The sequence below is a fragment of the Thermobia domestica genome, chromosome 1, assembly GCF_964235325.1.
Source record: "Thermobia domestica chromosome 1, izTheDome1.hap1.1, whole genome shotgun sequence".
NCBI lineage: Eukaryota > Metazoa > Arthropoda > Insecta > Zygentoma > Lepismatidae > Thermobia > Thermobia domestica.
Window position 1 is genome coordinate 373,107,175 of NC_137454.1, and position 16,416 is coordinate 373,123,590.

General features: G+C 36.8%; 1 protein-coding gene across 1 annotated transcript in view; it reads right to left on the bottom strand.

Annotated features, from left to right (window-relative positions):
• LOC145664426 (metabotropic glutamate receptor 1-like) overlaps window positions 1-16,416 on the bottom strand; it is a 469,806-nt gene that overhangs the window by 22,777 nt on the left and 430,613 nt on the right. The window contains exon 7 of the mRNA XM_081731111.1: window positions 118-250. Within this exon, the coding sequence (XP_081587237.1) occupies window positions 118-250 (133 nt within the window). The remainder of the gene's footprint in view (window positions 1-117; window positions 251-16,416) is intronic.

Consider the following 16,416-nt stretch of genomic DNA (forward strand, 5'->3'; position numbering starts at 1 on the left):
AGTTTTTTTAGTGAGAAAACTAATTTAAGCTATTATTTAAATATTTTTGAAAGTCTGATTGTCCCCCCAGTTTTTACCTTCTAGATCCGCCACTGTTACTTATCCTTTAAGTCTTACATGTCTTGAAGTGGTTGGGCCAATATCCTGGAGGACATTCCTTACACGTGGTCTCATTCAACACGATTTCATGGTCGCCACACGGAAGACATATCCAACAGCATTGCTGTTCCTGACCTCCTCCTTTGTAGTTCTATTAAATAGAAATATTTTTATTATTATTTTAATAATGGAATTTTACTTTATCACAGGACATATTGATGCAGAAGTTTAATGAGCTTTTCATCTACATAAACAAGAATGAACATAACCATATTTTGTCGCTAACTCCTCTTAGAATGCTGCTCCAATCTTGATTATTCTTGGTATGTTAGTGCACCCAGACCCAACTCAGTTTTTAATACATTAAAGGTAGGCACGTAACCAGGATTTCGTGAGGGGGGTGGTCCGTGACATAAAATACTGGGTCATCATACCAGGGGCTCGATCATTCTAAACTATTTTACTGGAATATATATTGGTTCGTTTAGCCAGGATTTCGAAACGGGGGGGAGGGGATATGAAATTCTGAAGCCCCAGGAGGTCGATTAAACTAAACAACTTTACTATCAACATATATTGGTTTGTTAGGACAATAAAATGAGAATGTGTTGGTAAATATTTTAATAACAAACTATGAAGAAATCTCTAGTAAAATAATAAAAAAAATATTGAAAAAGATAATACAATATTTACGTCCTTTCTCTGTTTATTCAAATATAACAATTTTCCTTTCATTATGACCCAGGGGCGGACCCAGGGGGCAATCGCCCCCCAGAAGAAGAAACATTCTTATTTTATATATATAAATAAAACCCATCCCAAAGTTTGGAGCTCTTAAAAGTAGTAGTACGACAACCTACCGCCACCCCAGAAGTCAGTCCTGGATCCGCCCCTGTTATGACCTCAACTATTATAAAAAAGTACATATTCACTATTATAAAAGTACATACTCAATAATGTCTTGTAAAATATTTTACAATATCTGCGTTCCTTTCTCTGTTGAATCATATGTTAACAGAACTTTTTTTCCGCATAAATTTTTGTTTTTATTATTCCGTCAACTACTGTCTGTTCCAAATGACAGGTTAAAGCAGCAGTAGAAAATTGTTTTTGAAATAACATGTTTGATATTGCAAGGATGCGATGACGAAAAATTATGATAAAAAAAAATGTCCATGCTGTTACAGAACGGTACTCTGCTTTCCGAAGCTTGAAATCTCCCTGACTAGAAGTTATGAAAAATCGGTAACTTTTCTAGAAATTTCAAATTTCCTGACTCTTCCAGGATATCTTGCTCACTTCGCCACCATGTATTGCAAGTAATACAAATCTCCTCATAAAAGGAGTAACCAAAAGCTTCCTGTAGTTTATTTTTAACTCTGATCCTTCTTTTTCTCATTTCATTTTGTTTCATCCTTCCTTAATTTTTTTTCATTTCTGGTCTCGAAGGGGGATGTCCGGACCCCCTCTTGGCTACGTGCCTGATTAAAGGGGAGAAAAGAGGTGAGACGCCGATATAAAGATAAAACATCGATATTACTGCAGTGTTCTTAGTTTGACAGAAATTTCCCTAATCTGGGGAAATTTTGTAGGTAAATTTAGCAAAAAGGGAAAAAGGGATTTTTCGATAAAACGTGAAAATTCAGGGAAATTCTGACTGATTGGGGAACATAAAGGCCTAAAATTTTCTTCTTTCTTCAGAAAGGAACCAACACAATAGCAATAGTGTGTGTGCGTGCGTGTGTGTGTGTCTGTTCAAAGTAGTACCTATTGTTGGCAGTAGTACAAATAATCTGTACCTATTGTTTACTGGGTGTTTTTGAACTCGTAAAAAAGTGAAAGAAAAAGTAAAAATAGAAGTAAGAAGCAAATCAACAAAACAAGCGGAGTTGATGCTTTCTCTATAAAATTAATCTTATCATATAAATTCTCCCATAGGAATTGAACACTCAACAAACTAGTGAAAATTTGATAAGAAAAGGGAAATTTTTGTATCATTCGAAGGAAATTTTCTTAAGAGAACCTACGAACACTGTATTACTGTCGAGTCCATAGTTCTCGTGGTTGCTGAAATGAATAGTGGCAAACTCGAAGCTGTTTAAATCCAAATGCATCCCCTGTGCTTATCCTAAGTGAGAGGAAAGGGGTCAAATTAGAGATGGTCAATTTCGGAATTTTTACTTCCCGGAATTCGGAAAGTAAAATCGGAAAAATTCCGGAATTCGAAAAATTCCGGATTTCTGAATTCAGAAAAATCCGAATTTCGAAAAATCCGGAATTCAGAAAAGATCCGGATTTCGGAAACATTCCGAATTTTTTAGAATTCCGGAATTTTTCCGAATTCCGGAAAGGAAAATTTTGGCCATCCATAGTTCAAATACTTCCCATACCCCTATTCTCCCAGTGTCAAGTTTCATATAACTTGGTTGAGATAATTTGGGATCCAAAACTCTGGAGTAACAGACCAGGGAAGCCCAAGCAATATTCTTCAGTATTGTACAGTCCCAGTTGAACAGTGGTGGTTCTTGAGGGAAGTCATGTCGGGAGAGCCAGATTAAGACTCTTATGAGACCCTAAGTACTTATAAGATTTGAGTGCCTCCATATAAATGTAATTAAAAGTACAAACAAATTATAAACCATATAATAGATAGATTAGATTTTTATTTATGAAATTTAAACAAAGCTTACAGTAAGCTGGAAAATAATGTTTATGTTCGTATACTTTTACTTTATATTTAAAAAGATTTTTATTACAGTCTTTGATAAGATTCTCAATTATTATCCAATCATTATCTATATTATCACTATATTATTAGATCTATTATTATTATTATTATTATTATTATTATTATTATTATTATTATTATTATTATTATTATTATTATTATTATTATTATTATTATACTTCTTCCAAGGAGCTTAACGTTGTCTTTTAGAAAGTATGCATTTACAAACACACACACACACAAATTTCAACGATATGTTTGATGAAAACAGTCTGGGAGCACGTGTGTTCAGGCAATATAAATATGATACACGTAATGAAACTTCAGGGGATTCTACTATGAATATATTGGACGTGTAAGCTGTATAAGGAACATCCATAAGACGTCCGTTAGGTATATGAGAATATGAATAACAAGTGCACATTTTTTCTTAAGTATCTGTGAATCCAGTCTATCAATTAATTCCATGCATCCCAGGTGTCACTTTCCTATGTGTGTGCTGTAATACCAGGTTTCCATTTACTGTTTAGATCGTTATAAAGGGCATAGTTATTGTGCTCGTGCGAGGAGAGCATTCACATTACTGATTTTAAAAAAAATGCATGATAAAACATTTGGACTGAAAAAGGGAAATTTTGATTTTCTGAAGGGATTTTATGCTGCTTCAGGCTGGCAACACTGACCGAAGAATCAAAAACAAAGTTTTTTTCTTGTTTCCGATCTAGAAATACGATCTCGAAGTTGCTAATTGTTTATCGTGAACACAAACACATGTATGTCGTAATTGATGCTTCCTTAGGCTTGCCATCTACTGAGACAACACATTTTTTGTCTCTTCTGTAAGGTGCTGTCATCTAAGGATGAATAATAGAACTAAGTCGTGCCTTGCATCCACTAACAAATTTCATCATCTCCAGGATTAATAAGACCCTCAATAAAGGATACATTTTTATGGATGTCACTTGTATTTTACAACGGAGTATTTTATGATACCCACTTGCATGTCACTGGAACGCAAGGGGTTAAGCATCCAATAACACGGACATAAGTACTCAATTTTCAACAAATATCAACTATTTTTCATTTCTCATTTCTTAATAGTTGTCCATTTATCTGTATGTTCATCTAGATAATTGTATAGAGCTTATTATATAGATAGAGAGACCCTTACTCATCTCTGCAATGTATCAAAGTGAAGCAAAACATTTCATGCATAGAGATTACTCACCAGAAAGTGTTTCACAATCTAGTCTCTTGAAGTGAGTTCCACTCTATCTTAAAATGCTGAGAATTATTCTATGACAGAATAAACAGTGGCGTGCTCAGAATTTCATCTAGGGGGTTTCAAAGACCTAATTTTATATCCTTTCAGTGGTGCGAGCGCCCCGGATTCGATTCCCGGGATGGGGACACACGGTCGAAAAGGTCCAACAGCTTTTTCAGGCCACCCGTCCTGAGTGAGATTTTTCATGGATTATCTTCATTTACACCAGGCAAATGCGTGGGTGGTACCTAAAATACAGGTCTTAGGTCGCTTCCTTTCTTCCCTTTTCCCGGATAGTGTGCTCGCCGATGGACGTCATTCCTCATATGTGATGGGCTTAAGGCCATATAGCTGGCGATAATGCCCAGAAATATGTACAAATAAATAAAATAAACATATCCTTTCAAAACAAAGGGATAAAGGGATATATATATATATATGGTGTTTCAAAAATACACGGCAAAAATTCAGGGTCAGATTCCTTACGGGTAGACAAGTAAAAACGTTCATATGAACATATGTCCGGAAATGCATCGTTACAGAGCTATAGCCACTGACACCACCTGACGGTGTGAAATAGTCACCTTCTGTCCGGAACTGTTTCCCGACGTATTACCAGAGTGTCGTGTGTGAAAGAATATGCAACACAGGTTCGAACGAAATTAATTATGCCGATTGCGCGTTGAATTGTACAAGAATCAGAAAAAACACGCGCAACTAATGCATAATAATTGGTACTTTTAATGTCCGTATTGGAAAGTGCAACACTAATACAAATGGCAGTGAGAAAAACGCACCCAAAAATGCAATTACACATGCTCATTAGGCATAAGAAAATACCATAACGAAAGCATCGTGCAGGAGCTACAACCCAAGGAATGAAGGAGGGAAATGTTGAACGCAAGATGTCTCGCGAATAGGTGTGGAGGAGTACCATGGTGATGCACACAATTTACTGTTTGTGGTTGTAACTCTTGTTTGATGATGGTTCTTTGGACTTTATGACTATACCTGTGTCGTTTTGCTTTTCTCACTGACATTTGTATTAGTGTTGCACTTTCCAATACGGACATTAAAAAGTACCAATTATTATGCATTTATTTGCGAGTGTTTTTTTCTGATTCTTATACTATGCAACGCGCAATCGGCTTAATTAATTTCGTTCGAACCTGTGTTGCATATTCTTTCACACACGACACTCTGGTAATACGTCGGGAAACAGTTCCGGACAGGTGACTATTTCGCACCGTCAGGTGGTGTCAGTGGCTATAGCTCTGTAACGATGCATTTCCGGACATATGTTCATATGAACGTTTTTACTTGTCTACCCGTAAGGAATCTGCCCCTGAATTTTTGCCGTGTCTTTTTGAAACACCCTATATATATATATATATATATACTGGGTGTACAGAAAGTAACTATGCAGTGCCATGTTGTGGTGTGCTAAGTGATGACTGATATGGTCTTGACAAAACGTTTTTCACGGATGAGGCATGGTTTCACCTCTCCGGTTACATGAATAGCCAGAATAGTCGTGTGTGGAGTACGGAGAAACCGCATGAATTTCACGTGTCCCCACTGCCATGGTCAAAAGGTTGGTGTTTGGTGCGCCGTAACTCGTAAGTTATGAACTGCATAGTTACTTTCTGAGCATCCTAGCCTCTCTTGCGTACGTCACTGAATAAACATGACAAGTTAAAATGAATGAATAGTTTCATTCAAAAGTGATGCTGATGGTGCAATAATATTGTCGCACATTGTTGTTAAATTGTTTTTTTTTAAAAAAAAAAAACAATATTCGAATAATTGAATAATTTTACCATCACTAGTTTCCAGAGCAATATTCTACCATCCTCCGTGAAGTACAACATTCAGTTCCATCGACGAAAATGGATGAGAGTACTGGTTTGAAGTCTAAGCCTCAATACTAACTACAAACGTTTAATAATTTTGATGTCTGGGGATTGGACGGTTCAAAGAAAGGTGTTGTAGTTCAACCGAATGTTCATGAAGCTATGCGTCAAAGCTTCATCAATATAAATTGGAGCATTGCCATCTTGGAAAATTGAATAATTGGACGGAAACAACATCTGTACCATGGCCGAAAACAAAATCTTTACCATAGGAGATGTTGATTAGAAACAACATCTCTATCATAAGAGATGTTGATTAGAAACAACATTTCTAGCATAAGAGATGTTGATTAGAAACAACATTTCTAGCATAAGAGATGTTGATTAGAAACAACATTTCTAGCATAAGAGATGTTGATTAGAAACAACATTTCTAGCATAAGAGATGTTGATTAGAAACAACATTTCTAGCATAAGAGATGTTGATTAGAAACAACATTTCTAGCATAAGAGATGTTGATTAGAAACAACATTTCTATCATAAGAGATGTTGATTAGAAACAACATTTCTAGCATAAGAGATGTTGATTAGAAACAACATTTCTAGCATAAGAGATGTTGATTAGAAACAACATTTCTAGCATAAGAGATGTTGATTAGAAACAACATTTCTATCATAAGAGATGTTGATTAGAAACAACATTTCTAGCATAAGAGATGTTGATTAGAAACAACATTTCTAGCATAAGAGATGTTGATCGGAAACAACATCTGGACCACAGGAGTTGTCCAAAACAAAATCTAGATCGTGGGAAATATTGGCCTGAAAATCATCTGGACCATGGATCCAGATCCACAGATCACCTAAAATATCCACATAATCATTGGCAGTAGTGCGTTGTTTGAGCAACGGATTAACGAACCACGGAATAATACCAGGAAATTGTGGCTCACGTAAACATTGAACATACAACTTATCAGTATCATAAAATATGGATTGTTATGAATGTATGGAGTTGTACCATTAAAAGTTGCAAATATGTAATCAATTAAAAATTGTTAAAAATAAAAGGATGGACCTTCTTGGCTCCTAGGTATGACCTCCTCTCATTTTCTGAGATATATAAACTGTAAAAAATGAAATGAAATCTTTTGAGTTTTACGTCCCACGGTTATGCCGGTTAGGCTAAAGGAGACGGTGATGATGAGTGATGAATGAAATGGTGGAATGAAGAAAGTGGGAGGAAACGGGAGAACCCCGAGAAAACCCACGCACACGGTGTTTGTCCACCACATATATAAACTGTAGTCTTAGAAATTGTATATTATAATATGTATGATGAAGACAAAGATACTCTGCCGAAACTGTAGGCTTAACAATATTATTTATTAAATAGTACAAGCTTTGGTAAGAATTTGTCTTTTATTTTATACAAGAAGTTGCATTGTTGCTACTAACTGATAAAAATAGGAGAGTTTCAATAATAGAGACAAACTTCTCAGCAAATAGTCAAACTGGCGTACTTTGCAGTCCACCTAGTTTTACAAAGCAAAGGTATATTTAGCACCAAGTTTCTTCGAAGTGGGTTTTGTCGAAAATAATATTTGAATCTAAGAATCCAAGGAGGAGCATTTGCCCCACCTTGCCCCCCTCTGCTGACGCCCCTACCTAATACACTAATACTTTTAGATACACTTGCACCAACAAACTGTGCACTCTTAACTAAGTCTTTTTGAAACTCTGAGAGAGAGTTTCATTTTTCATCAACATAGTTTGCAAGCTTCAATACACAACCCTCCATTCTACGCCGCTGACGTGTACAAACGATCAGCAAACACACCACTAACAACGGCCAGACGCTGCATATGCATACTCAGTGTTGCTACCTCATACGCCTTACGCACTGCAAATTACAAGCATTTGTATTATTTTGATAACTATCTGTATATTTATAATGTAATATTTTGTAGAAAGCCTTATATTGTTCTATCGTTGTAAGTAAAAAAAGATGTTTAGTTCCATGTTAAAAATTCTGTTGAGTTGAGTTGATTTTAGTTTAGCGTCCCTTTCAGCAGCGAGGCTATATGAGATGTGGACCTACTGATTAACGTGGAATCCGAACCACATGAGTTCCCACCGGGAATCGAACCCGGGTCTCCCACGCCAAAGGCGCGTACGCTAACCGCTTAGCCACGGAGGAGCTCTGTTAAAAATTCTCTTTCAATTATTTTCAAGATATTCCTGGCTTCTAACATTTTTTTGTTGTTGTTCCAGTGGACAAACTCAAGGAAATAAATCTATGTGTTTGTTTCAACAGAACTGAACTCGATGTAACCAAAAACAAAATAACAAGCAACAAACTGTCCAGGGTTGTCCAAGCAACACTTTCTGTGTAGTTGTATTTTCTCTCTCTCAGTGTCTGTATATGTGTGTGTTGTAAAGCTTCTTGGTGTTCAACAACACGACCAACATATCAAACCTTGTTTTCTAAGATGGCACAAGTTTTTTTATTTTTCTTTATTTTTGTGTTTATTTTTATTTTTCCTTTCGTTTCTCGGAAGAAGCAAGCGCTGGGAACGAAGTTCAGAGAAAAGACGATGAAACGAAAAGAAAGGAAACGTAGCGGTGTCTGGAGAAAGGTTGGAAAAGCACGCGAATAGAGAGAAAATCTAGTTTGTTCTCTAGCAATGGACGATGGAGAAGGGGAAACTCGTCGCAGGATTGCCAACATTAGAGGTTTCTCTTCAAAAATAACGCCAGAGCTGCGTTGGAATTGGTATCCCCAGGAAGGATTCAGTTTAGTAAAGAACAAGATGAGCTTTACCTATTTGAAGAGGACAATGCCCATCCATTTTTTTAAAGCTAAAATACAAACCCAAATGAGTAATTGCCAATAAATATATCGCACACCCGGTGGAAGAGTGTTACAACTCAAAAAATGGAAATTTTGAGTTATCATCGCTGAAAAGAGAATAGAGAGAGAGACAGAAGCGAGCTCTATTTGGTGGTATTTTCGAATAAACGCAACTAAACAAATTAATTCCTAGATGTCAGAAATACCAGCATTCCAGAAAGCGATTTGATAGAATAACAATTTAAAAACCAATTTCCCACAAATGTGTAATTTTGACTTGTAACAGTCTTCCACCAGGTGTGCAATATAATGTTAAATGTATACAAGCTCCCTCATAGATATACAAGAGAGATGGCGCGGGTCATTGAAAACTTGACCCATGACCAGGCCCGTACCCACGGGGGGTCTAGGAAGGCCCTAAATTTTTGTTGGCCCCCTTAAAATTTTCACTGTAGGCTTGCAAATGAACTATAGGTAACATGATGATGAACTATAATATGATTCATCGGGCCAGTGGCGTATTTTGATTTTGTTTCGGGGGGGCTCTGCTAATTTTCGGGGGAATTTGCCTGAAAATATGAAAATTCTGCAAGATATTTCATATACTTTAATATAGTAAGTAAGGTTTCGGGGGGCTTAAGCCCGGAAGCCCCCCTCTAAATACGCCACTGGATCGGGCCCCCCTAACTTCTACCGGGCTCCCCTACATTTTTGGGTTGGCTACCGGCCTGCCCATGACTCACTGACTGACTACCCACCGTAATCCAAGACCCACCGTGACCAACTCTGATCCACAACCCACCACCCACCAAAACCAATCGTCATCAACTCTGACCCATGATCCACACACCCCTCTCCACTGACTAAAGAGTTTACACTTCTAATAAAACAATACTGTGAAATTATCACTAATCGGAGTTTGAATTTCTACGGTCAATCGCTCAAGCATCGCTCTGTTACTATGCCGGTGGATCCGACCTTTATGATATAAAATAGTAAACTGTTTGTCATATGATGAATTTCAATTTAACTCATATATAATTATTTCCTTGTTGAATTACATACACTTTTTAGTGGAAAATAGGATGAAATTTGAAAATCTCAAATCAATATAGAGTAGGCCAACGTTTAAAAAAAATAAAAAAAAAATCGACTGTGTCTCGAAAGGCAAATAGTAATTCTTATTGCTATTATCACAATTACAAATACCAATATCCAAAAGCGCCTGAAGTTCTCTTTTCACTTACAATTAGATATACTCATCTCAGATAAGTAAATAGAAACAAATGAAAAAGGAAGGAAATGGAGACCTTGAAAGTAAAACGTAAACAAACTCACCGATGTTCAGAAGATGCTGTCTACAATGTACTAAGCAGAGTGCATCAATGGGTCGCAGTGGGTCATAGTGGGTCACGATGGGTAGTAGGTCGCGGTGAGTCATGTTCTGCCGATCCATTCCCAAATCTTGACCTATTTGACCCATGACCCACTCCATCTCTGGTATCCATACCATAGACCCTCTTTTACCCCCTTTAGCCTTAAATTTCGCGCCATACCAGTTGGGAACTCTGTCTTAATTTATGAGGATTATTGAAATTGAGATGCGATTTTTAAGGACTCAGATTTAGCAACACTGATGCAGTGAATTTTAGATAAAGCAGGAAACAAGTACTGGAAGGCAGGAAAACGATTGAAGTCAAGGCGTCTCAAGCTCAACCAGAAACAAACGCTAAGGGAAAAAGATAAAAGAACAAGAATTCGGAAAATATAGTCTCGGCTTTACCTTTCAGACAATCAGTTCGTCAAGTTACTACGTAGATACAGATTCTTTTGTAACTTGAATAGAAATAAAACTAAAGATAACGTTAAATTGAGTAACGAATATCAGTAAAACAGATAAAACTTTTATAAGTTATATTTTATTGAATATTTTGTTTTCTGATAGCTATCTGCAATTTTAAAATCTTAACACGAGGGTTGGACAAAAAGTCATGACAACGTTGTTATAATTCGTACCTCGTTTTATGCACAGAACACTATTATATTTCTTAAGTGTAATCGTCTCTCATCTCTATCACCTTCTACCACACGTGTAGAAGGCGTCGTGCACGACAGCGCGTCAATCTTTCTCAATATCCTGGAAGCACTGCAATATGGTATGGATGATTGATGGCTTCTCTTATGTCATGGTACTTCCGGTGAAGTTGTGCCTTCATCTTCGCGAAATTATTGTGCACTCGCCCTCATAGCACTTGAATCTTGATCCACGCACGTTGTTCGTCTTGCTGAAACATACTGTTATGGTGTTTACAATTTCCTTTTTTACTTAATGCCCACTGGCGTATTTAAGGGGGGATTCTGGTCTTAAACCCCCCGAAATCTTATTTACTATATTAAAGTAAATGAAATATCATGCAGAATTTTCACATTTCCATGAATAAAGTTACCAAAGCCCCCTCCCCGAAACAATCGTAAATACGCCACTGTTAACGACACTGCTGCTTTTGACTGAATAACGCACAGGTGTCAGCACTCGCCAGACATTGCCTTATCAACTACGGAACTCTTGTAGTGCTGAGACACAGCCCTCCCCACACTTCATCGCCTTATATTCCCTTATCAACTACGGAACTCTTGTAGTGCTGAGACACAGCTCTCCCCACACTTCATCGCCTTATATTCCCTTATCAACTACGGAACTCTTGTAGTGCTGAGACACAGCTCTCCCCACACTTCATCGCCTTATATTCCCTTATCAACTACGGAACTCTTGTAGTGCTGAGACACAGCTCTCCCCACACTTCATCGCCTTATATTCCCTTATCAACTACGGAACTCTTGTAGTGCTGAGACACAGCTCTCCCCACACTTCATCGCCTTATATTTCCTTATCAACTACGGAACTCTTGTAGTGCTGAGACACAGCTCTCCCCACACTTCATCGCCTTATATTCCCTTATCAACTACGGAACTCTTGTAGTGCTGAGACATGAGAATAGCGTTGTCACTACTTTTGACCCAACCTATGTAAATTCCGTTGTTGATTGGTTTTTATTTTCATTACATCGTTTGTCACTAGCAAGTCTATGTAGAACGAGTGGTGGATTAAGCCTGGGGCCAAGGGACTTAGGCCCCCTCAATTTTTTGAGCGTCAGAAATAATTGACCGTACCTATCATAGTCTGAGTTATAGCAGCCCCACTCAGTTTTTATCTTTTAGATCCGCCACTGTGTAGAATATGATGTATACATAGTTCGAAATTGTTGAGGTCTGAATTGCTGTAATGCATTTGGTGCGACTCTCACTGGGAATCGGACCTAGATTCTCTTGCATCAAGAGCACCACGCTGGCCATTAGACCAAAAATAATATCTTCTCTTACTTGTTCTAGTGGCTACTGCAGGTGCTCTTTGTGGACCTGGTTCAGGAATCGACCCCCGGTGGGAGAACACTGAACACATTATTGTGGTTTGAATCCCGTCTTAATCTGTACGTTTTTCATCTGTGGATATATAATCACATCTTATATGGCCTTGGTGTCGAAAAAGGACGATAAATTTCAACGCAATATTATGAGTATTTAACTAAAAAAAAGAGTCCGAATATAAGCTACATAACAATCGGTAAATCACATTACGCTCTAGCAAAATGCTATGGATGACTGTAGATCCTCATGCGTAGTTTTCGAAAAAATCGAATAAAACGGAATACTTTATAAACATAAGAAATGATTCTGCACGAGAACCTATTAAAATGAAACTGCTACTGAAATATGAACTAATCAAGGTTTTCATTATAACACCGGAAAGAGAATAGTAAGGAAGAATCTGGTGCTCAGTACGTAAAGGCGCTAACCCTCCTTTGTAGATGATTAGCTCGGAAGAGTAATATTCCTGGAAGGAGAAACTAAATACGCGGTTAAATGAAGATTGGTTAGCGCTATCCGCATCTTGACACATTGCATATATAGAGAGAAATCAAACGCTTGCTGATGTCGGTCCACGTGGCCGAACGTGCTAGTGCTACGGGCTAATAACAACGACTACTTTTGTCGTGGGTTCAAACCCAGCCCAAGGAAAGCTTTTTAAAACTTTTCATAACACTTTTTTCATTAAAATAAGATGAAAATACTCGAAAAAGTGATTTATTTATTTTTGTGCAGAGAAGAAGAAGAAGAAGAAGAAGAAGAAGAAGTAGTAGTAGTAGTAGTAGGAGGAGGAGGAGGAGGAGGAGGAACGGGTTAGAAGCCCCGCAGGGCTCGTTTTGTTCCATCTTGACCCCTATGATATAAATTTTGAAACGTACTTACGGGACGAGTATTACTCTCCCGAGCGGGTCGTCCTTTGTAGCTGTCTCGAAGTGTGAAATGTGAATGTAACTAGTGCTGACGTCTAGGACTCAATACTAAGAGTCACCATTCAAAAGGCAACGGTTGTGCAGTTGACTAGACAAAAGCAGGTTACGATAAACTAATTTCGCGCTAAATGCAATATAAATGTGAAAATAAAAGCTGCAAGATAAATGGATTTAAGTTTCAAGCTAGACTTTTGTAGGTTTTTTTTTTTTTCAGATATAATGATAGTAAATGCTTTTCATTTCGTAATTATTACAAAGCAAACTCTTAGTCCTGCTCAGGAAACAAGAAGAAAGTATGCTAACATAATATAGCGACTATCGGATAATGATGCTCGGTTTGAGCTGTATTTCCTGAATGTGAAAGGCATTTCCCTGTTACTTTATTATTAAAATACTGTATATACGAAATGCTAAAGGTTGCTTCTAGTTGTTTCTTGAAATGAAAAATGAGATCTTTCACTTTAAAGTTGGTTTAAAGGGACAAGTTTTGCCGATAGATGGCACTATAGTCTTCATCTCTCTCTCCCATGTATTTTTTACCTTTCACGAAAATTCACGATTTCTTTTACAAATTTCAACCTACAGACTTCAGATTTTTAGAAAAGGAACTTCATAATCTATCGAAGGCAATACTCCGTGCCGAGTTTTTATTTAGAATTTTCTTCATTGTTGACATGCCTTGATTGTTGAAATGGATATCCTTAACTTTAAACAATGGAACTGTTTGTTTCAATAATGAAGAAAATTCTAAATAAAAAAATCGGTACGGATTATTCCCTTTCATAGGTTGTGAAGTTCCTTCTCTAAAAATTTGAAGTCTCTAGGTTGAAATTTATAAAAGAAATTGTAAATTTTCGTGAAAGGTAAAAAAATACATGGGAGAGATACGAAGTCTGTAGTGACATCTATCGGCAAAACTTGTCCCTTTACACTAACCTTAATGTCTCACGTTTATGCCCTTTAGGCTAAGGGAGACGGATGATTAAGGCAAGTTAATGACGAAGGAAGAATCGGTGAAATGAAAATATGGGAGGAAACGGGAGTGCCCCGAGGAAATCCAAGGACACGATGTTGTTAATCAGAAACTTACTTGGCCGGGGATAGATCCAGGACCCTACACACCAGAGGTAGTTGCTTTGCCACTGAATGCTTTACCACTGAACAGCCATGCCCCCTTGTCTAGTTGTTTCATGACATTACGAAATATATTATAAATATCACTATTGTTTCTTATTTACAACTATAAGTATTTTGGACAATCAACAATATTTCACAATAAGTTAGGCTAAATTCTTACTTTATTTAGAAAAAAATATATTGTGTCATCTCTGAGAAAATTGGAGATTGCAGAAAGTAACGTTTCCTTCAAGATAGAGAAAATTGTTCTCAAATCAACTGATGTGTTGTAAAGTTATTCTCAAAAAGAATGTTATTACAGAGGAAAAAAACTTTTGAAGCTGATTATATGAAACAGGAATTGTTTAGAAAGATAAGAATATCAGATAAGATGCAAGAATTGTTTATGATGAGGACATGAAGATTGTAAAGACTCACTTCTCATAATAAGTGTCCAACATTTACATGTGCGACCAAACTTTTGCTTACTTATATTCATTTACATGAATATTAATAAATATGTTTTCCCCATGGTGGAAAAACTGGTATTGATTTACTATAACAAAGGTCACTAAGTATTATATACCATTACTCTCCGAGTAGGGCAATTACGGACAAACGTACACTGCTACTTTTTCCACATTCGTAGCAACATTTATTATCAATGACAGCAAAGAAATACACAAAATGTACTAGAAACATTAATTGCTCTTTCTAATGCACTTCTAATTTTCGTATCTCTTCATAGAGTTTTTGATTTTGATTTTCTAAAATTTATTTTAAGAGGTCCCTCATCTCCGCAATTGTTTTTATACCGTACGTTTAATGATATGTGGTCTAAAAACTTTTACTAACCTTTAAGTTTTAAGTATACCCAATATTTTTGCAAATCGATAGATGGCAACAATTTGAACAAAATAGCATAACATCTTGTCCGTGGGTTTTTTCGCGATACTCCCCTTTCCTCCCACAATCCCATTCCACCAATTCTTCATTCATTCATTTGCCTTAATCATCTTTCTTAGCCTGAAGGGTATAATCATCTTTCTTAGCTTGAAGGGTATAATCATCTTGGTTCTTAGCCTGAATAGTATAATCATCTTCCTGAGCCTGAAGGGTTTAATCATCTTTCTTAGCCTGAAGGGTATAATCATCTTTCTTAGCCTGAAGGGTATAATCATCATTCTTAGCCTGAAGAGTATAATCATCTTTCTTAGCCTGAAGGGTATAATCATCTTTCTTAGCCTGAAGGATATAATCATCTTTTTTAGCCTGAAGGGTATAATCATCTTTCTTAGCCGGAAGGGTATAATCATCTTTCTTTGCCTGAAGGGTATAATCATCTTTCTTAGCCTGAAGAGTATAATCATCTTTCTTAGCCTGAAGTATATAATCATCTTTCTTAGCCTGAAGTGTATAATCATCTTTCTTAGCCTGAAGTGTATAATCATCTTTCTTAGCCTGAAGGGTATAATCATTGGGAACTGAACTGAAAGATTTTTCTAATGTCCTTCAGTAATGGAAGCTGAAATGGGTTAATAATGAGGGAAATATAAATAAAATATTTCCCATGAAAATTTTTGTAAAAATACTACGATTTTTGTAAAACATAATATGTGATTTGTTTATGCTTAGCACTAGAGATTTACACGTATAATTGGGGGCTGAAATTAGTGAGAGGGAAAAGGAAAGATCAATCGTTTCAACAATGCATAGCATCAATAATTTGTAGGACTATACATGAATAGTCGTAGAACAAACTGAACAAAAATGAAATCCTATGAGTTATTGTGATGAACGGGAGGTACTGTACTTAGAGCTATATCTGGAGATGACAGCGCCCGGGGCAAAGTAAAATTCGGCGCCCCCTAAATATAAGAGAAGCAGCTTTTTTGTTATGCTACACTGAATTTTTATAAAGCTGCTTGACAGACCATTGCAACAGCCGAAAGCGATCATTATATATTCTTTTACAAATACACTGAGAAAAAAATGTATGTGGAGTACGTAAAATCGTATGTTACATTTTTAAATCCTGTAGTTTTTGGACTTAACTTACAGCAAACATCGGCCTATAACTGAAAACGGATGTTTTATAATACTTTCTGTATAAGTGTTCTATCTGTACGTACTTTTGGCATGAAAC